Here is a 22673-nt window from a genome sequence, read left to right on the forward strand (position 1 = left end):
GAAAACAAACAAACTACAGACCAAAATTAACTTGATATCATTATGGAAATACTAAGATTAGCAAACAGAATCCTATACCACATTAAGAAATCAGCACATCATGACCAAGTGAAACTTATTCCCAGAATGCAAGGTTGGTGCAGTGTTTGGAAACCCATGAGTATTATTCATGATGCTGATAGATATAAAGGTAAAATCACACTGGAGCAAATGGAGCATAATTTCCATAAATGCTTAAAAAGATATCTGACAAAATCTAATACCTATTTCTTTTTTTTTCTGTGAAAAGTCTTTTCAATACCTATATGTGACTTAAAAACCACTCTTCAAAAATAAAAATTAAGAGGTTTTGAAAAATATGATAAAATGTATATACTTTAGTCCTCAAGACAGTATTTCACCTAATAAAATAGCACTAAAGGCAGGTCCACTAAAACCAGCAATCTCCATTACTAGTCAGCATCGTGGCAGGAAATCAGGTAATAAAATCAAACAAGAAATCAGTCTAAAGAAAAAGCATTTATGAGGAAGACATAAAACTTCCTCAGGAATATCCTAGGGAAGAATTCAGCAATTTTTAAAAATTAAGCCCTGGCAATGGCTAGCCACTCCAGTACTCTTGCCTAGAAAATCCCATGGATGGAGGAGCCTGGTAGGCTGTCTGTGGGGTCGCTAAGGGTCAGACACAGCTGAGCAACTTCACTTTCACTTTCACACATTGGAGAAGGCAATGGCAACCCATTCCAGTCCTCTTGCCTGGAGAATCCCAGGGACGGGGGAGCCTGGTAGGCTGCCATCCATGGGGTCACACAGAGTCGGACACGACTGAAACGACTTAGTAGCAGCAGCAGCAAGTATATTAGTCTTTGTGGGTTATCTGGTCTTTGTCACAACTACTCAACTCTTCCATTTGTAACATAAAAGTCGCCAAAGACAATACATAAATGAATGAATATGAGTATGTTCCCATAAAACTTTATTTACAAAAACAGGATTTGGTCCATGTGCTATATAGTAAGTCAACAACTGTGCTAGAGAATCAATAATAAAGTGAACCTGATAAGAGAATTCTGTTAGGTAGCAACATATAGAATTAATACACAAAATTCAATAGTTCTCATAGAGACAACCAAGTGAAGAACATAATGGCAGTGAAAAAAAATTATACCACCAATAAGGAAGATTAAATACTTGGGAATGAACTGAACAAAAAAGGACAAAATTCACATACAACACTCTTCAAACTCTAAAACATTAGACTTGAACAAATAAAATGTTTCTATAATTTCACCATGGTGTGTAGGATGTTAAGGGCATATGGGAACGCTCTATTCCATGCATTCCATATTCCTGCAACTTTTCTGTAAGTCTAGTGTTATTTCAAAATAAAAGTTTAGTTGGCGGGACGTAAATTCGTGCAGCCACTATGGAGAACAGTATGAAAGTTCCCTTCAGTCGCTCAGTCGTGTCCGACTCTCCGCAACCCCATGAATCACAGCACACCAGGCCTCCCTGTCCATCACCAACTCCCGGAGTTCACTCAAACTCATGTCCACAGAGTCGGTGATGCCATCCAGCCATCTCATTCTCTGTCGTCCCCTACTCCTCCTGCGCCCAACCTTTCCAAGCATCAGAGTCTTTTCCAGTGAGTCAACTCGTCGCATGAGGTGGCCAAAGTATTGCAGTTTCAGCTTTAGCATCAGCCCTTCCAATGAACACCCAGGATTAATCTCCCTAAGAATGGACTGGTTGGATCTCCTTGCAGTACAAGGGACTCTCAAGAGTCTTCTCCAATACCACAGTTCAAAAGCATCAATTCTTCAGTGATCAGCTTTCTTCACAGTCCAACTCTCACATCCATACATGACCATGGGAAAAACCATAGCCTTGACTAGTTAGCATCAGCCCTTCCAATGAACACCCAGGATTAATCTCCCTAAGAATGGACTGGTTGGATCTCCTTGCAGTACAAGGGACTCTCAAGAGTCTTCTCCAATACCACAGTTCAAAAGCATCAATTCTTCAGTGATCAGCTTTCTTCACAGTCCAACTCTCACATCCATACATGACCATGGGAAAAACCATAGCCTTGACTAGACGGACCTTGGTTGGCAAGGTAATGTCTCTGCTTTTTAATATACTATCAAGGTTGGTCATAACTTTCCTTCCAAGGAGTAAGCGTCTTTTAATTTCATGGCTGCAATCAGCATCTGCAGTGATTTTGGAGCCCCCCAAAATAAAGTCTGACACTGTTTCCCCATCTATTTCCCATGAAGTGATGGGACCAGATGCCATGATCTTTGTTTTCTGAATGTTGAGCTTCAAGCCAACCTTTTCACTCTCCTCTTTCACTTTCATCAAGAGGCTTTTGAGTTCCTCTTCACTTTCTGCCATAAGCGTGGTGTCATCTGCATATCTGAGGTTATTGATGTTTCTCCCAGCAGTCTTGATTCCAGCTTGTGCTTCTTCCAGCCCAGCGTTCCTCATGATGTACTCTGCATAGAAGTTAAATAAGCAAGGTGACAATATACAACCTTGACGTACTCCTTTTCCTATTTGGAACCAGTCTGTTGTTCCATGTACAAGCTGACTGTTGCTTCCTGACCTGCATACAGGTTTCTCAAGAGGCAGGTCAGGTGGTCTGGTATTCCCATCTCTTTCAGAAAGTTCCACAGTTTATTGTGATCCACACAGTCAAAGGCTTTGGCATAGTCAATGAAGCAGAAATTGATGTTTTTCTGGAACTCTCTTGCTTTCTCCATGATCCAGCGGATGTTGGCAATTTGATCTCTGGTGCCTCTGCCTTTTCTAAAACCTGCTTGAACATCTGGGAGTTCACAGTTCACATATTGCTGAAGCCTGGCTTGGAGAATTTTGAGCATGACTTTACTAGCGTGTGAGATGCGTGCAATTATGCGGTAGTTTCAGCATTCTTTGGCATTGCCTTTCTTTGGGATTGGAATGAAGACTGACCTTCTCCAGTCCTGTGGCCATTGCTGAGTTTTCCAAATTTGCTGGCATATTGAGTGCAGCACTTTCACAGCATCATCTTTCAAGATTTGAAACAGCTCAACTGGAATTCCATCACCTCCACTAGCTTTGTTCGTAGTGATGCTTTCTAAGGCCCACTTGACTTCACATTCCAAGATGTCTGGCTCTACGTCAGTGATCACGTTATCGTGACTAGCTTGGTCGTGAAGATCTCTTTTGTACAGTTCTTCTGTGTATTCTTGCCACCTCTTCTTAATATCTTCTGCTTCTGTTAGGTCCATACCATTTCTGTCCTTTATCGAGCCCATCTTTGCATGAAATGGTCCCTTGGAATCTCTAATTTTCTTGAAGAGATTTTTGTTTTTCCTATTCTGTTGTTTTCCTCTATTTCTTTGCACTGATCAATGAGGAAGGCTTTCTTATCTCTCCTTGCTATTCTTTGGAACTCTGTATTCAGATGCTTATATCTTTCCTTTTCTCCTTTGCTTTTCGCTTCTCTTCTTTTCACAGCTATTTGTAAGGCCTCCTCAGACAGCCATTTTGCTTTTTTGCATTTCTTTTCCATGGGGATGGTCTTGGTCCCTGTCTCCTGTACAATGTCACGAACCTCCGCCCAGAGTTCATCAGGCACTCTATCTATCAGATCTAGTCCCTTCAATCTATTTCTCACTTCCACTGTATAATCATAAGGGATTTGATTTAGGTCATATCTGAATGGTCTAGTGGTTTTCCCTACTTTCTTCAATTTAAGTCTGAATTTGGCAATAAGGAGTTCATGATCTGAGCCACAGTCAGCTCCTGGTCTTGTTTTTGCTAACTGTATACAGCTTCTCCATCTTTGGCTGCAAAGAATATAATCAATCTGATTTCGGTGTTGACCATCTGGTGATGTCCATGTGTAGAGTCTTCTCTTCTGTTGTTGGAAGAGGGTGTTTGCTATGACCAGTGCATTCTCTTGACAAAACTCTATTAGCCTTTGCCCTGCTTCATTCCATGCTCCAAGGCCAAATTTGCCTGTTACTCCAGGTGTCTCTTGACTTCCTACTTTTGCATTCCTGTCCCCTATAATGAAAAGGACATCTTTTTTGGGTGTTAGTTCTAAAAGGTCTTGTAGGTCTTCATAGAACCGTTCAACTTCGGCTTCTTCAGCATTACTGGTTGGAGCATAGGCCTGGATTACTGTAATATTGAATGGTTTGCCTTGGAAACAAACAGAAATCATTCTGTCATTTTTAAGATTGCATCCAAGTACTGCATTTCGGACTCTTTTATTGACCATGATGGCTACTCCATTTCTTATAAGGGATTCCTGCCCACAGTAGTTGATATAATGGTCATCTGAGTTAAATTCACCCATTCCAGTCCATTTTAATTCACTGATTCCTAGAATGTCTATTTTCACTCTTGCCATCTCCTGTTTGACCACTTCCAATTTGCCTTGATTCATGGACCTAACATTCCAGGTTCCTATGCAATATTGCTCTTTACAGCACCAGACCTTGCTTCTATCACCGGTCACATCCACAACTGGGTTTTGGTTTTGCTTTTGCTCCATCCCTTCATTCCTTCTAGAGTTATTTCTCCACTGAGCTCCAGTAGCATACTCGGCACCTACTGACCTGGGGAATTCCTCATTCAGTATCCTATCATTTTAACCTTTGATACTGTTCATGGGGTTCTCAAGGCAAGTATACTGAAGTGGTTTGCCATTCCCTTCTCCAGTGGACCACATTCGGCTGTGGTCCATGTGATCAGAAGTTCCCTTAAAAACTAACAATTGAGCTACCATATGATCCTGCAATCCCACTCCTGAGCATACACTGAGACAAAACCATAATTCAACAAAATATATGCACTCCAATGTTCATTGCAGTGTTATTCACAATAGCCAAGACATGGAAGCAACCTAAACATCCATTGACAGAAGAGAGGATAAAGAAGATATGGTACATATATACAATGGACTATTACTCTCAGCAATAAAAAGAACAAAATAATGTCATTTGCAGGAACATGGTGGATCTAGAGATTATCGTACTAATTAAAGTAAGGCAGGCAGAGAAATAACCTCAGATATGCAGATGACACCACCCTTATGGCAGAAAGTGAAGAGGAACTCAAAAGCCTCTTGATGAAAGTGAAAGAGGAGAGTGAAAAGGTTGGCTTGAAGCTCAACATTCAGAAAACAAAGATCATGGCATCTGGTCCCTTCACTTCATGGGAAATAGATGGGGAAACAGTGTCAGACTTTATTTTGGGGGGCTCCAAAATCACTGCAGATGCTGATTGCAGCCATGAAATTAAAAGACGCTTACTCCTTGGAAGGAAAGTTATGACCAACCTAGATAGCATATTAAAAAGCAGAGACATTACCTTGCCAACCAAGGTCCGTCTAGTCAAGGCTATGGTTTTTCCCATGGTCATGTAAGGATGTGAGAGTTGGACTGTGAAGAAAGCTGATCACGAAGAATTGATGCTTTTGAACTGTGGTGCTGGAGAAGACTCTTGAGAGTCCCTTGTACTGCAAGGAGATCCAACCAGTCCATTCTCAAGGAGATCAATCCTGGGTGTTCATTGGAAGGACTGATGCTAAAGCTGAAACTCCAATACTTTGGCCACCTCATGCGACGAGTTGACTCACTGGAAAAGACTCTGATGCTGGGAAGGATTGGGGGCGGGAGGAGAAGGGGACGACAGAGGATGAGATGGCTGGATGGCATCACCGGCTCGATGGATATGAGTTTGAGTGAACTCCGGGAGTTGGTGATGGACAGGGAGGCCTGGTGTGCTGTGATTCATGGGGTCGCAAACGACTGAGCGACTGAGCTGAGCTGAACTGAACTGAGGCGGAGAAAGACAAATATTCTATGCTATTACTTACATGTGGAATCTAAAAAAGAATGGTACAAATGAACTTATATTTACAAAACAGAAACAAACTCACAGACATGAAAACGATGTCATGGTTACCAAAGGGAACGGAGGTGGAGGAATAAATTAGGAATTGGGAGTAACACATACACACTACCACATATAAAATAGATGAACAACAAGGACCTACTGTATAGCACAGGGATCTATACTCAATATTTTGTAATAACCTATATGGGAAAAGAATCTGAAAAAGAATATATATTAAATATATACATGTATGAATCACTTTGCTATACACCTGAAACTAACGCAACATAGTAAATCAACAATAATTCAATAAAATTTTTTTTTAATTTTCTAAAGGTAAGTAAAGAGCCTGAGGTATGGAAAAGAAATTTTAAATGTTTAAGTTTTTAGTTTCAATACTTTTTAGTCGTTTGAAATTTTATAGTACTTTATGAGAAAGTTACGTTCCCCAAAACATAAGCGTTAACAGTTTTTGCAATGTTGGTGTGATTTTTATATACTTGAAGGACAAATTACCTCCAGATGAATTCTGTACATATCAAATAGGCATTAACAAGTCAACAAAAAAAAAGAAAATCCAGCATGAATAAATCTACTTTTTCATGAACCTAATACATCAGGATACCAGCTGTTCCACGTCAGGTCCTCAGGAAGGGCATAATGAATATGAAACTATTTATACTGAGTCTTTAAGTAGTCTGATGTACTGACAAAAGTCATAGAGTTTTCTGAAATCACTGGTGTTTTAAAAACAATTTTTGATTCAGTAGCTAAACTGTTATTTTTAACATGTTTTGTATTCTTACTGAAAAATAGATATGGGAAGAGAATTATGCATTCTATCACAGAGCTAATAAAACTCTGCTATGTGTATAGATGGTCATCCTCATATGCCACACCTAAGTTTTGACCACAGCCACAGACATCTGAAAAAACAACATAAAACTGCTAATCATTAAAACAAGTTCCTAACCTATGGATTATTTAAAACTTACACAAGAGAGAGGTATTTGTCATTTCCTTACCATTTAACTTGAAGCTTGAGGACTCAATAAATCCTACAAACTTAGCAATAATAGCCAGGTCTGTAATATGATGCTACATATAACGCTGTTGGATCCCTACCAAACTCAAAACACTGTTTTCTAAAACTAACTTTGTATGTTTCTAAGAATATCTGTAAGAAAACCATATCCGCAAGTACAAGAGGGTTAACAAACTCCTTGTTGCACAAGAAAGAACAGTTTAGTCTTTATCTTATGAGACTCTGTCACAGAATTTGACACTTTTGAACACATTGTCCCCTTAAATGCTCTCTTCCCTTTGTTTTTTTCAGTAACTTGTTCTTCTGGCTTCCCTCACAGCTGGAGCTGTTCCTTTGCTATTTCTTTACAGGCAACTCTTCTCTGGTCCACTCATTCTTCTTAGAAGATCAGGTTGAACAGGATTCTGTTTTTGTCTACTTTTCCCTTTTCTTTCTCTTCCTCACAACCTCACATATATTCATCACTTAAGTTGCTAAATTTTCATAATACTACATGCCCAACCCACATTCTATCCTAAGTTTTAGACATGAATGAATATCCAGTTGACTAGTTATCATCACCACAAAACCTCAATGTGTACTGAATGTAACTGAATTCATCATTCACTTCATGTACTTATAAATGTTCAGTGAGTGCCTGTCCTGAGGCTGGGACTGGGTTAGACATGAATGTACCATGATGAACAAACCGGCTTTGTTTCTGCCCTAGTGAAGTTCATTCTGCTACATTCCCTGTATCAGTAAGTGGTGCAAACATCCATCTCATCTATTCACAGTTATCCAAGTCAGACACCTAATTACCACCCACGACTCCTCCCTCTTCTTTGCAACCCATGCTCAGTCATTTACCTGGTTTTATCTGTTCTCTTATTTTGTCCTTCTTTAATCTGTCACTTTTTTATTCTTTAGTATAATATATTATATTCCATAAGCTTAGTGTGAACCACCTTCACCTCTGGCCCACAGTGGTTTCCTAAATAAGCTTCTCTGCTTCAGGTTATGCCTAAAATCCTTTAGTGAACTTCAACCAACTTTAAAACAAAACCCAAGCCTAGGACAATACACAAAGGCCTGAATTATAATCACCTACTGACATGTCTATGCCACACCCTCAAAGATCCTGAATGCAGCTGAGAGGACCCATTCAAGATCCTCTTATTCTTGATTTATAGCAAGTTAAATAACACAATTAATTTGACATAAGAGAAATGGACTCATCTATAGGTAAGTACAGATATTAGACACTCTGACTTTAATTTTGCATTTGTGTTATTATTGGTTTAAATTGCTATTAATTAAAGCTATTGCTATGTGAATGATACTAGCCAACACTTACCCTGCACTATTATCAAGTATTTTCAGTTCAGTTCAGTTCAGTCGCTCAGTCGTGTCCGACTCTTTGCGACCCCATGAATCACAGCATGCTAGGCCTCCCTGTCCATCACCAACTCCCGGAGTTCACTCAAACTCATGTCCATCGAGTCGGTGATGCCATCCAGCCATCTCAGTCTCTGTCGTCCCCTTCTCCTCCCGCCCTCAATCTTTCCCAGCATCAGAGTCTTTTCCAGTGAGTCAACTCATCGCATGAGGTGGCCAAAGTATTGGAGTTTCAGCTTTAGCATCAGTCCCTCCAATGAACACCCAGGACTGATCTCCTTTAGAATGGACTGGTTGGATCTCCTTGCAGTCCAAGGGACTCTCAAGAGTCTTCTCCAGCACCACAGTTCAAAAGCATCAATTCTTCGGCGATCAGCTTTCTTCACAGTCCAACTCTCACATTCATACATGACCACTGGAAAAAGCCTTGACTAGATGGACCTTGGTTGGCAAAGTAATGTCTCTGCTTTTCAATATACTATCTAGGTTGGTCATAACTTTTGTTAGAAGAAGCAAGCGTCTTTTAATTTCATGGCTGCAATCAGCATCCGCAGTGATTTTGGAACCCAAAAAAATAAAGTCTGACACTGTTTCCACTGTTTCCCCATCAAGTACTTTACATACATTAATTCACTCAGTCATTATAACAATCCAGTGAGACAGGTACCATGACTGTCTCCAGGTTAAATATTTAGGAGCCAAAGGAACCAAGTACTTTAATAATTTGCTGAAGGAAACATAGTTAAGTGGTGAGACTGGCATTCTAGGCAATGCCTCTGGAATCTATACTCTGAACCACTGTACACTATTGAGGAGAAAAGAAGATTGTGCAAGGTACTAAACAAGAACTTTGTTTTAAAGATGATGCATATTTATCATACAAGTTGTGCAGAAAATATAAAAAAGAAAGCACAAAAGATCCCAAATATGACCATGCAGAAATAATAATCATTAAAATTATTCCAGGGCTTCCCTTGTGGCTCAGTGGTACAGAATCTGCCCACGAATGCAGGAGACACAGGTTTGATCCCTAGTCTAGGAAGATCCCACATGTCACAGGGCAACTAAGCCCCGAGCATCACAACTACTGAACCTGTACTCTAGAGCCCTAGAGCCACAATTTCTGAGCCCACATGCTACAACTACTGAAGCCCACGCCCCCTTGAGACTGTGTGATGCAACAAGGGAAGCCACCACAAACAGAAGCCTGCATACCGCAACAAGAGAGTGGCCCCTGCTCGCGGCGACTAAAAAAGCCCAAGCAGCAAGGAAGACCTGGCACAGCCATAAATAAAATTATTTAAAAAAATTATATCAACTGTCTCTTTATGCTACAGCTAGATAAAAGGATGTATGGATAGGTAAGAGAGATAGAGAAATGGATGGATGGATAGATAGATAAAATTTCTGTTTTAAATACTATCTACTGATTTATTTATGTGCAAGACAGAATTTGCACACATATTCATCCACTCTTCTCTTTTTGTCAGTTGTATTATTATATTAGTTATCAATATCTATAAAATATAGATGATTCCCCTAATGATAATCCCGCCACTGTTTTGATTGATCATTGGTTATTTTAGTCAGTACCATCCAGCTTATTCAAGGGAACAATCTGGCTCTGTAAGTCCGATTTGGTCACCTTGCTGTTATTCATAACCACATTTTACTCTCTTAACACTCATGCACACCAATTCTAAGAGATAACACTCTTCCGTGACTTCTCAGCACTACTTCTAACACTCTCAAACAAAACCTTTCTGCCTTGAGGATCACTTACATCATACTTTCGGGCTCCACCGCACAAGCACCAACTGCTTTTGTGACATTGACGAGTAGAGCTTGGTTTATCCCAACGAGGAGGTTCACAAGTGGCTGGATGCCACCACATTTCCGGATGACGACTCTGTTCTCATGTTCTTGGCAGCATTCTCCCAAAGCACCGACCACGTTCACAAGCACTTCCTCGGGCTGGTCAGTTAAAAGTCCCACCAGGGTTTCGATGGCTTTGTATTCCCGAAATCTGAGCTCATCACAGGCAAAAGAGGGTAGGAAGGGAAGGAGAGAGGTGAACAGTGTTATTTCTGATATAAAGTTAGCTGATAGCAATCTTAGTGATAATATTAATAGCTAAAATGTACTAAATGCTAACTATATGCTCATTCAACCGTTATTAAAATTCTGTGATATGGATACTATTATTACCCCCATTTTCAAAAGGCTAATCTGAAGCTTGGTAAACTGTGAAGCCTGCATCCACACCCACTGTGCTCTTAAGTACCACACTGTACAGCCTCTGAGACAACTACAACTTCTTTCAAATCTGAGCATCAACAATCCCACTGCCCTAGGGGTTTTCCCTCACATTTCAGGAATTATTTTACATGAACAAAGCAAAATAAATCATCATTGTGTTAAATAGAACATGTAAATTTCTTGTCAAAGAAAATTATCACCCTGAGATAGGAAAAAGCTAGACCATCCATCATAGAGTGTGTAAACTCTAAAAATGTATAAAAAGATAAATTCAAAGATTAAAATCAACCAAATGATCATAAAGTTTACAAATACTTTAAAATTCAATGAAAGCATATTTGAAAATGACTATACTTGAAGATTAATTGGTTAGTTGGTCTTTAGCTGACTCATCTTGTTTATCTTTAGAAAAAGAATAAAACCAGTTCCTTGTCTAAAGATTCTGTGGGAACTTCATTCTTTCACCTTGAATGGTCTCTACAGGAAATATCAGGGGTGCTTCTCATTTAAACGGCTGCCCACATGCAAAACTGCCCATGGAACAGGGAGATTATGTCAGCCCCTTCCTCCTATTAACACATGAAAATCATTTCTGGGTGGTGGGGTGATAAGCAGGCACTTTCATTTCTAAGAATCTCTTATTTCTACCAATTTAGTCCAGAAAGTGCAGCTTTCAAAATTATAGGAGTAGCATTAGAATCAACTCTTTATTAAAATAGCATTAAAACGGAAGGATGTGTTTTGATGGCCATAGCTTAAAAGAAAACACTGAATGCCTTCTCTTACTTGGTCACATTCTCTTTGCTGATGGAACATTTCCATATGGCCCCTGTGACAGCAGCCAACCGCTCTTTGTTGTCAGTGTTGTTGAGGAGGGAGGCCAGGGGTTTAAGTCCTCCATGCAGCCTAACCAGGTCACGGGTTTCCTCGTCTTCCGCACACTACACAAAAAGCCAAGTCAGACGCTGTCATGGTCAAGGTTTATCAAGCTTTCAGTCTGCTTAAAGAGGCTGCCAATCTAGTTGCCACGAAACTATTTTTAAAAGAGTGTCCTTTTCTGACGAAGTCTTCAAGTAAGACATAATTCTAGTCTATACTGGCCACTATCTGACAGTGTCTCTCTTCCTTTATGTGGTTTTAGCAATATTAGCAGTGTTGATATGCTGGGCTAACCTCCCAAGCCAGTTCTGGGGTAATCTGGGCTTCTACCAAGACAGAGGCAAGGTCAGTGAGGAAACCAGAAAACCACACGCATGGCTGGAGAATTTCTGCAGTGATGTAACCCACAGCCTTGGGAAAACACAGCAGAGAAGACAGATGAGAAAAGGGAGTTCAGTCAGATCTTTAATGACCCCCAAAGTGAGGAATTTCCCCAACAGAGCCCAGAGCAGCGGGTTGTATGGACAGCAACCGACATTTTATTCACACATGCTTATCTGTATGTTTGTGTTATCCTTTGAAATAAGGCTAAGACTGCATAGCTGTTCCCAGCTCATGATGCTTCCAAATTTATAAAGCCAAAAGATGACAAATGTAGCAGAGGTTTGATATTGTTCTAAGCATACAGTTGGTCTCTAAGGTTGTGGCTGCATGTCATTTACCATATGTGCCATGTTCAGCCCATGGAAGGACTTGAAGGGCATTATGCTAAACAAAGTTAAGTCAGAGAAAGATACATACTGTATGCTGTTGCTTATATGTGGAATCTAAAAAATACAACAAATGTGAATATAACATAAAAGAAGTGGACTCACAGATCTAGAGAACAGACTAGTGGTTACAGTGGGGGAGAGGGGCATCGTGGGGGTGAGTGAGGGGGAGGGACAAGGTACTGAGTACGAGACAGGATTAAGGATGCCCTGTACATGGGGAATACAGCCAATATTCTGTAATAACTGGGCATGCTAGTCGCTTAAGTCATGTCCGACTCTTTGCGACCCTGTAGACTGCAGCCCGCCAGGCTCCTCTGTCCGTGGGATTTCCCAGGCAAGAATCCTGGCATGGGCCACCATGCCCTCCTTGAGAGGATCTTCCCGAACAAGGGATCAAACTTGCGTCTCTTAGGTCTCCTGCATTTGCAGGTGGGTTCTTTATCACTAGCGTCACCTGGGAAGCTCTGTGATAACTGTATATGGAAAGTAACCCTTAAAATTATATAAAACCTAAAAATACAAAAGTTTATGATATATCCCTGCTATGTGTGAGCTGTTTCCTCTAACAACTCAGACATTGAGGGCCTCACCCCCTATGTCAGAATGTGATGAAGGTAGTTATGGTTATATGAGATCACAGAGGTGGGCTCGAGTCCAGAATGGTAAGTGTCCTTATGAGAAGAGGATGTCCGGCCACAGAGGAAGACATGTGAAGACAGAGGGAGGAGGGCAGGGGAATGAGATGATGTCCGTCCACAAGCCAAGGAGAGGTTGCCCAGAAGGAAACAACCCTGCTGACACCTCCCCTGAGACTTACAGCTTCCAGAATTGTGAAGAAGCCTCCTTTCTTGTCATTGAACCACCCACTGTGCATGGCAACCCACTCCAGCATCTTTGCCTGGAGAATCCCCATGGACAGAGGAGCCTGGTGGGCTACAGTCCATGTGGTCACAAAGAGTCGGACATGACTGAGCGACCAACACTTTCACTCATGTACAGTTAAGGCAGCTCCAGAAAACTACACAACCCTTCACTGACATGAACCATCCTCTGACTCCATCGTTCTGGCTCATTTTCTCACTTTGCACGTTTAAAATGTGTTCTTCTAGGAAATCTATTCTGATTAGGCAGAAACTGGTGCTGTTTGTAGCCAGCCAGAGACGAATCTGTCAAGCCCAGCTCTCCGTCCCCTTTACCATTCTAATCTGGTGTTTCGGTATACTATGGAACTTGTAACCCACAAAGAGTCAATGAAGATTTTAAAAAGCAAATAAATAAAAAGATAAAACAGGAATACACACACTCATTCATCTATTGTGTCTTGGTGGGAGATGTATTTCCCAAAACTACTGTGTTTGAATAGGACATGTGAAAGGCAACACAGAGCTACCATGTACATATCTGGCTATTTTACACAAAGCACATCATAACAGAATAGCAGTTCTCAGACCTACGTGTGCATCAAAATCCCTAGGGGTTCTTATAAAGAAAGCATATTCCTGAGTCCCACCCCCAGGCAATGGGACCTCATGAAACACCACCTTAAACTCCACGCAGGAGAGCCCACTGTACCTGGTAGATGGCCATGGCACAATGCTCCTGCAGCTGTTCGTTTTCACTGTTTAGGTTCTTTACCAGATTTTCGATTATCCTTTCAGCTTTGATTGCAGCTCGGTAGTTTTCCTAGGAAAATAAACTTTAATAGTTATACAATGCATAAATATGCATAAATGTGTCTATTCACATTTGTTAACAACAACACTGAACTTTCTTAATAAACACCATAGTCTGAGCTTAACATACTGATATAACAGTAAGAGAATTTAGTCAACATTTTAAAAAATATATCATCCAGATACCAATGAAATTGGGTTTCCCTGGTGGCTCAGTCAGTAAAGAATAGGCCTGCAATGCAGGAGACCTAGGTTCAATCACTGGGTCAGGAAGATCCCCTAGAATAGGAAATGGCAACTCACTCCAGTATATTTGCTGGAGAATTCCATTGACATAGGAGCCTCGCAGGCCACAGTCTATGGGGTCACAAAGAATTGGACATGACTGAGCGACTAACACCAATGTAATTAATTTTCTATCTGATTAGAAAATCTCTTGCTTTTCTAAAAGAATGGTGACTTCTTAAAAATTCCTTAGTGATTATGATAACTTCATAAATTATTTTTCCACCAAAGGAAGTCAAAGTAAATTAGAACACAGTGAGCAGAGCTGGCCTGTGTACCTCTGAGGCACATTCCTGCAACGTCCCCACCACCGGGATGAGCATGTTTTCATGAGAAGTCTTCAGGAGCCGAGCCAGCAAAGGGATGCCTCCTGCTTTACGAATGGCCTCTTTGTTCGCATAGCTCTTGCTGCAGCTCCACAGTGCCAGCGCCCCACAGCGGGCCACCTCCACATCTCGGGTCTCATACAGGCTGGACTGAGCAGGTTCTGCAGAATGCTTCCCACAGTCAAGCAGAGCGACCTACGAGGGCAGAGCAATACAACAGAGACGGGGATCTTTAAACCATTCACTACAGCCAGGACCTGGCAGCAACCCAACTGTCCACAACAGAGGAATCAATAAAGAAGATGTGGTGCATCTGTACGATGGAATACTACTCAGCCATAAAAAGGAATGAAACTGGTCATTTGTAGAGACCTGGATGGACTGAGAGACTGTCATACAGAGTGAATTAAGTCAGAAAGAGAAAGACAAATATCATACCCAAGTTTACACATATATGTGGGTATATGTGTTAGAAAAATGGCATAGGTGATCTTATTTGCAAAGCAGAAACAGACACACAGAGGTAGAGAACAGATGTATGGATACCAAAGGGAAGGGGTTGGTGGAATGAATTGGGAGACTGGGACTGATGCACACACACACACACACACACACACACACTATTGATACTACGTACATAAAATAGATAATTAATGAGAACCTATTGTATAACACAGGGAACTCTACTCAGGGCTCTATGGTGACCTCAATGTGAAGGAAATCCAAAAAAAGAGGGGATATATGTATATGGATGGCTGATTTTCTTTGCTGTACAGTAGAAACTAATAACATTGTAAAGCATCTATACTCCAATAAAAATTAAGTTAAAAAAATAAAATACTATTTGAAAAAAAGAAAAAGACAACCCATCCTGCAATCACCTCAGGGTTGCTACTAAGCTCACCTCCCTCATAAAATAAGAATCCTTTAAGAAATTAACTTTCAGCAGTCAAAGGAAAAAACAGAACCTTCAAAACAATGTCCTCCAGATTTGGGAGCTTTTACATTTCCTTCCCCCATGGAATTTAATCCCCCCAAGATAGCATTTTCTTAATATGGCTCTAACATCTAATGAGGAAGATTTGCAAACCACATCCTGATTCCTGGTATCTCAGAAAGTAGGCTCCCTAGAGCCATGAGAACTTTACAGAGAGAACTGAAAAGTTCTCTGGCCTGTACACGCTTAAAACCATGAGGCCTTTCTGGAGGACACAGCCATCACCCTGCACTTTCGAAAGCAACTAGACCAAATGCACAGCTGTCAGGACCCTCTCTCCTCTCTGCAGTAACCAATCACTGAAGCGCTCAAGGGAGAGGCAAGGTACATGCACACAGCAGGGTGTCAGGCTGCCCATGAAGGACAGGGTGTGAAGCCAGCCACCCCGAGCTGTCTTTATCCCCCGTATGTCTCCTCCATTCCTCTCTCACCAGAGACCAAATTCCATGGCTACTGCCCACTTAATCTTGACTGCCGTTTAGAAATCAGTTCTAATTCCACTGATTCCTAATTCCAAGATCATAGAGAGAGGACACTGCCTTTAATTAGTGCTCACTCATGGTCTAATTTGGAGAAGGCAATGGCACCCCACTCCAGTACTCTTGTCTGGGAAATCCCATGGACGGAGGAGCCTGGTAGGCTACAGTCCATGGGGTCGTGAAGAGTCGGACACGACTGAGCGACTTCGCTTTCACTTTTCACTTTCATTCACTGGAGAAGGAAATGGTACCCCACTCCAGTGTTCTTGCCTGGAGAATCCCAGGGACCGGGGAGCCTGGTGGGCTGCCATCTATGGGGTTGCACAGAGTCGGACACGACTGACGTGACTTAGCAGCAGCATGGTCTAAGTGGACTTCTCAGGTGGCTCAATGGTAAAGAATCTGCCCACCAATGCAGGAGATGCAGGAGTCTTGGATTTGATTCCTGGCTCAGGAAGATCCCCTAGGGACGGAAATGGCAACTGACTCCAGTATTCTTGGGGGGATAATCCCATGAACAGAGGAGCCTGACAGGCTACAGTCCACGGGGTGGCAAAAAGTCTACTGAGCACACATACACAAGCACATGGTCTAAACAGTCCATGGTCTGTTTAGCACATGGTCTAAACAGCACATGGTCTCCACCCAAGGACAAGGGTGGAGACTATTTAGTGGCTTTCAGGTAACTTCTGGGCAAAGGACAGAAGGATGATGGGCTTGATCACAGGGAGAACTTTCTAAAAGGAAATGCCCATTGGTTACTCCCTCCCTAACTGTACCAAGTCCAGTCTCCACAGCTTACTGGATAAGAATGTGTGTGATCCCCATGGTCCTCCACCTTCATCTCTCACTGCTCAGCCCATCTCATCCTGGGTCTGGCATGTGACACCACCTACTTTCCAAACATGCAGTGTTGTTTTCTAGCTCCAGGCTTTACCAGCACAGCTCCATCTTTAAATGCTTTTCCCTGATGTGTCTGCCTAACACATACCTGTTCACCTTTCAAGACGCAAGTGACATCTCCTCTCTTCAGTCTCTCTTTTTTTAATTTATTAAAAATTTTTTCTATCTTTATTAATTTAAATGTTAAAAAATTTTATTGAAGTATAGCTGATTTACAATGTTTCATTATTTTCAGTTGTACAACATTCAATATTTCTATATACTCCTTTTAAAGCTATATATTTAAAATTAAATGGATGTCATTATTTTGATTAGGTGACTGCAACTGTCCAAACTCCAGTCTACAACACACGTTGCATAAGATGCCCATAAAAACATTTTATTGTTGTATCACTCTTATGAAGTCGTTTCGGTGGACAGTCACACTAGCCTATCACATGAATTCATTATTTAAGCAGAATAATAATAATCACAGTAATAATTCCCTTTCTCCCCAACATTTTATTATGAAAATTTTCAAATATTCACGAAGGCTGAAATAGTCATGTGGCAACATCCACACATCCATCCCCTAGGTTCTATAATTACCATTCTTCCATATCTGTTTCATTACATATTTATCCATCTATCCAGCCACAAGTCCATCTCATTTTTGAGGCAAATAACTCTAAGTTTTAGTGCTCTACAGATTACAAGTGAATACACAGCATCTCTTTCAGGAAATTTCTGAACACGTTTCACCATGTACATATTCACATGGAATCTGCATTATTCAGTAGATATTTCTTAACTGTTAATGTGTGTGAGGTTCTGGGTAAGGTGCTGAGGATGACACTGAGATGAACAAGACATGCCTCTCATCTTTAAGAAACTTCAAGTAGGAAAGCGGTGATGTCATCCAGTGTGATAAATGCTGTGGGAGCGACTCAGGACACAGTGAGGATGAAAACGCACTTCCGTAATGCACATTATAAAATCCCTCCTGCTGGGGCGGGGACCCTGAGCCAGCTTCTTTCTTCCAGTGACAGTTACTGAAATAATCATGTTTTCTGATTATATACGTAATATAACAAACTGACCAATGTAGAATAGTAGGGAGGAAATTTGGTAGTCATTTCAGAGAAAACCCCTTAGGAACAATTCTGTGTATTTCAAGTGATTTTTCTATACTTGTTAGCTAAGGTCTTTAAAAACTGGGATCATGGGTATCATTAGCTTTTAATCCTGTGATGATTTTATAGAATATTAAACATACATTTGGGGCTTCCCTGGTGGCTCAGATGGTAAAGTATCTGCCTGCAATGCAGGAGACCCAGGTTCAATTCCTGGGTCGGGAAGATCCCCTGGAGAAGGAAATTCCCCATATTCTTGCCTGGGGAATTCCTCTGTTTGAGGAGTCTGGCAGGCTACAGTCCACGGGGTCTCAAAGAGTTGGACATGACTGAGTGACTAACACTTTCACTTTCACATATACATTTATTCCTTGTTACTAAATAAACTTCTAAAATACAGTACTGATAGCTGACAATGGATACTTCTTATGGATGTGTCACTTATTGTTTTACTAATCTCATCCTGTAAAACACGTTGTTTTCAGTTGTCACTTCTGTAAGTAACAGTAGGATGAGTGTCTGCTGCTCTGTCTCCGTGGGGACAATTATCTCTATCTCCTCATAGGATGTATGTCTCCAGACGGTGTCCCACTGCAGAGGGCTTCATCCATTGTCACCCTCTTTTTTTCAAACTGCTTATTTAATATTGGACTATAGTTGATGAACAATATTGTGGCAGTCTCAGACTGAGTGAAGTCAGTCACCACCCTCTTGCTGACACTGCCCCCCCCATATGAATGTATCCCCACCTGTGTGATAGGTGAAAATGACATCTATTTTTTAAAATTATTTTTTTGAAAAATTAGGTTGAACATGTTTTTTTGGCTGTTTGCCAATGTACATACACAAAAAAATAATTTTCAAGGGCATGTTACACAAGAAAAGGTTCCCAGAACACAGCCAGGGGTTACTGAGTGTCCAGGAGGAGCAGGGAAGGACAGGGGATGCCCGCCCCTGTGAGTGGCACCTACTCACCAGCTTGGTGATGCCTCCATGGTGTCTCACCACCCGCCGGGCTCTCCTAAACTTGGCAACATTTGCAATTGTCTCAGCTGCCAAGCATTTCAGACTCTTATGTGGAGAATCAAGTATATTAACCATAACTGGTAAGCCCCCAAGGTCAACAATATTACGTCTGATTTGAGGATTATGACTGATTTCCTTCAGGATTTTTAATGAACCAATCTAAATGAGAAGAAAAAGTTACAGATGAAAGGGTGCTTAATGCAGAACCAGTGCTATATATTTTAAAAATTCCAAGTCTACCTAAAATCCTTCCCCAATTAAGTTTTTGAAGGGAACTGTTCCTATTCCCAGGTGTTACACACATCCCCCGATTCCCCGCATTTTCCTGCAGTTAAATAAACAAACATTCATCATTTAAGAAGCATAAGTTAATGGAAAGGAGAGACAAGGAAGAAAAACAGAGAGTCAACAAGGGTAGCTAATTGTAGTAGAAGTGCTGCTGCTGTTGCTGCTAAGTCACTTCAGTTGTGTCCGATTCTGTGCGACCCCATAGAGGGCAGCCCATCAGGCTACCCCATCCCTGGGATTCTCCAGGCAAGAACACTGGAGTGGGCTGCCATTTCCTTCTCCAATGCATGAAAGTGAAAAGTGAAAGTGAAGTCGCTCAGTCGTGTCCAACTCATAGCGACCCCATGTACTGCAGCCTACCAGGCTCCTTCGTCCATGGGATTTTCCAGGCAAGAGTACTGGAGTGGGGTGCCATTGCCTTCTCCGATAGTAGAAGTGAGTTATCAGTAAAAAATAAAGACCAGCAACAAAGAACAGGAAGGGCAGATGTCCAGCACTGAGAAGAGAAGCACGTGTATCAAGGCTCCTCGTCCGCTGTGATCAAGACACTCACCTTACATTTGACTTCATCTGTCTCAAGTAAATTTATTAAAACTTCAAGGCCTCCAACATCCCTGATCGCCAACTGGCAGGTCTCTTGCGCTAAGTTAAAATCCTTCATTGAACACAATGCAATCACAGTAGCCGTCTGATTTCCTCCCTGCAAAGACCCAAGGCCACAGAAAGGTTAAATAAGATCACGCTCCCATTGAAATTTATTAAATGTTGATGAATCCATGAACTGGGAAGTGCATGTCCCCATACACAGCATGTTTAGCTTTTTAAAATTTTCTGAGTAGGTTATAATTTGTTAAATGGATCATGCTGAGCTAAAGCACAAGAAAGCTGTCCAGGGTGTCATAAAACATTAGTCCAATTAAGAGTTGCCGTGTTAAGGTAGTCTGTCTGCTTTAAACAGCTACAACATCAGGTGGAATTATGATATTAAAGAGAGTCAGGGGCAAGCCCTGAGAGAGACTCTGAGGAAGGTGAGGTTTACGTGGGGTTACAGGCAGTCCCTGAACTGTGTGTGCTGCAGTGCAAGCTGTGTCTGAAGATTATTCTTACAGATGTACACAGAATAGTCTAGAACACAGAAAACATGAAGAAAGTAAACTGCCTGGTAGGAAGCACAGTGACCCATGTGGGATGGAGAAAAAGCAGGGTGAGGCTGTGAGGCTGGGAAAGAGGAAGCGACTCCACTCAAACCTGGGAGCCGATGGGTGGACTGAGGGAGGGAAAAAGATTGTTTCACTGTCATGCATGAAATGCTGGCCCAATAACATGCAAATCAACGTCTGTTTAGCTAATCATCACATGTAAAGAGCAGTGGGGAACGACTTCTTCAAAAAATCCAAGAGATAAACCATTTTTTAAATGAGGATCAGTGAATCAGGCCTGCTAGGAAATTAAATAAGAATTCATCGCTGGAATTAAGTGACATCCACTGATCATTAATGCTTTGAAAACTTTTTAAGAACATAGCATATATTACTTCTACATACATATATTACTGCTACTGCTATTGAGAGTGGCTGCTAAATAAGAGTTCCTGGAATAGTTAATAAGACAGAAAAGCAATACTTCTAATGGAGCCAAGATAAAGCTATTTTATGCAAAAGGTGTTCAAAAAAGACAGCCTTGGGTTTCTATGTCAAAACACAGTAGCAATGGCCTAAATACATATTTTTCTTTTTTTGAGGGACAACATCTTCAAATTATATTTACTATCATTTGCTAATCATAGCTTTATATTGATATATATTATATGTGTAGCACAAAGAAATGGAAATTATACTCAAGTTTCCCACCTTTATATCATGCAAATACACACATGCCAATCCTCCTATAAATTCAACACAATATGTTTATAACTAAAGTGGGGTCTGTAGAGGGTGAGCATCAAAAAGTGAAGAAGGAAATGTTTAGGCTTCAGAGACTCTACTTGCTCCCTTCCAGAATATTCTCTCCACATCTCTAAAAGTGCTCTGAACAACATTTCTGCTTTTCCTTCTAATTTTTCCCTCTGGGTAATCTAGGCTGTCTTTTATATTCAAGATTAAGTTTAGAATGACAAAAGCCTTAATTTTATTACTTACATTTAAAATAATGTTTTGTTCTTAGAGCTTTTAGCATCTTTTTCTCAATAACAAGAAAAATTTTAATGCCACCAATTTTCCCACAGTTGGTTTTAAAACATAAAGCACTGCGTCTTCTATCATTACTGTCAGTATCATGAACCCCCTGTCTGGGACACAGGACCCCACACCCCAGTTCCTCCTGTGCCTCTCTTAGAAAAAGGTAGATATTTTGTAAACCATAAGAGAGAATCTAAATACTAACTGTAATTAACTAAGGAAAATAACATAGAAAAAAGAAAAGCAAAGAAGAGAAACAACTCATTAAACAAGGCTCTTTTTCTGAATTTAAATGGTGAAAAGGAGGCAGAAAGTTCCTCCCAGGCACCTGCAGGAACAAAGCTGGGTTCTTAGATTAAAGGTTGGACAATGGAAGCTGAGAGCCTCAGATCAACAGGATTCTTCAGGCAGTGGCTTCAGACTCAGCACAAGCAGGAGTCTGAGCAGGAAGCAAGTAGTTGTCCAACAACGTGTTCCGCCCCAGTCAGGCCAGCAAAGCCCTTCCCACCAGGTCCAGGTCCAACTCCCTGAAGAAGAATTTCTGTCCTGCTATTCCCAGTCATACATGATGGGGAGATCTTCCTGACTCCCTGTTCCTGCGTCTAGTTTCTTGGGTAGCAGTTTTCTGCTTAGACATTCAGCACCAGTTTGGCTTCCTCCTTCAAGTTCTTTTCATTTTTCTCTTGTAGAGTATTTCCACCTTTCGAGTTTTACTTCATTATTTACACTATAACGGATGACATAAACTTTTAAAAGTCATGTCATGGCAGCTAATGCCCAAAACATAAGATCTTGTATTTTGCTGAACTATCTTTAGGCCAATTTTGAAACCAAATGATGGAAAACATACATTTATCATTAAGAATTTAGATCTTTATAGAAAAAAAAATTTTTTTTCTGTAAATCATCAGCTTTTTCTGAAAATCTGGAAACATATTCATAGGCTTGAGGGATTTTTTTAGAACAGTTTTTTATGAGGGAAAGTTAGTTTTTCCACATTTCAGGATTTACTTCTACTCTTGTCACTGACCACATTCCCCAAAGGATTATAAATCTTTCAGAATGAATACCAGCAGATGGGAGCCAAACTATTCAATGTACAGAGCCACAAACGTTAGCCAATTGCTATTCTTTAAATACCAGCTATGTCGAAGGATTTTCAAATGTCCATTCTACTTTGAC

At 40.9% G+C, this 22673-nt stretch overlaps 1 protein-coding gene across 5 annotated transcripts in view; it reads right to left on the reverse strand.

Moving 5' to 3' along the window:
* ODAD2 (outer dynein arm docking complex subunit 2) overlaps positions 1–22673 on the reverse strand; it is a 174919-nt gene that overhangs the window by 87347 nt on the left and 64899 nt on the right. For 4 of the 5 annotated variants that reach the window (XM_055430171.2, XM_088844042.1, XM_088844044.1 and 1 more), the window contains 6 exons: positions 19868–20014; positions 18976–19185; positions 14462–14704; positions 13798–13908; positions 11360–11514; positions 10098–10340 (listed from right to left, as the gene is read on the reverse strand). In XM_055430171.2, the coding sequence (XP_055286146.2) occupies positions 10098–10340; positions 11360–11514; positions 13798–13908; positions 14462–14704; positions 18976–19185; positions 19868–20014 (1109 nt within the window). The remainder of the gene's footprint in view (positions 1–10097; positions 10341–11359; positions 11515–13797; positions 13909–14461; positions 14705–18975; positions 19186–19867; positions 20015–22673) is intronic. The other variant, XM_088844043.1, reaches the window with a different exon arrangement.

Source organism: Moschus berezovskii, chromosome 15 (genome assembly GCF_049115385.1).
Source record: "Moschus berezovskii isolate FMDL1 chromosome 15, NW_MosBer_1.0, whole genome shotgun sequence".
Classification (NCBI taxonomy): Eukaryota; Metazoa; Chordata; class Mammalia; order Artiodactyla; family Moschidae; genus Moschus; species Moschus berezovskii.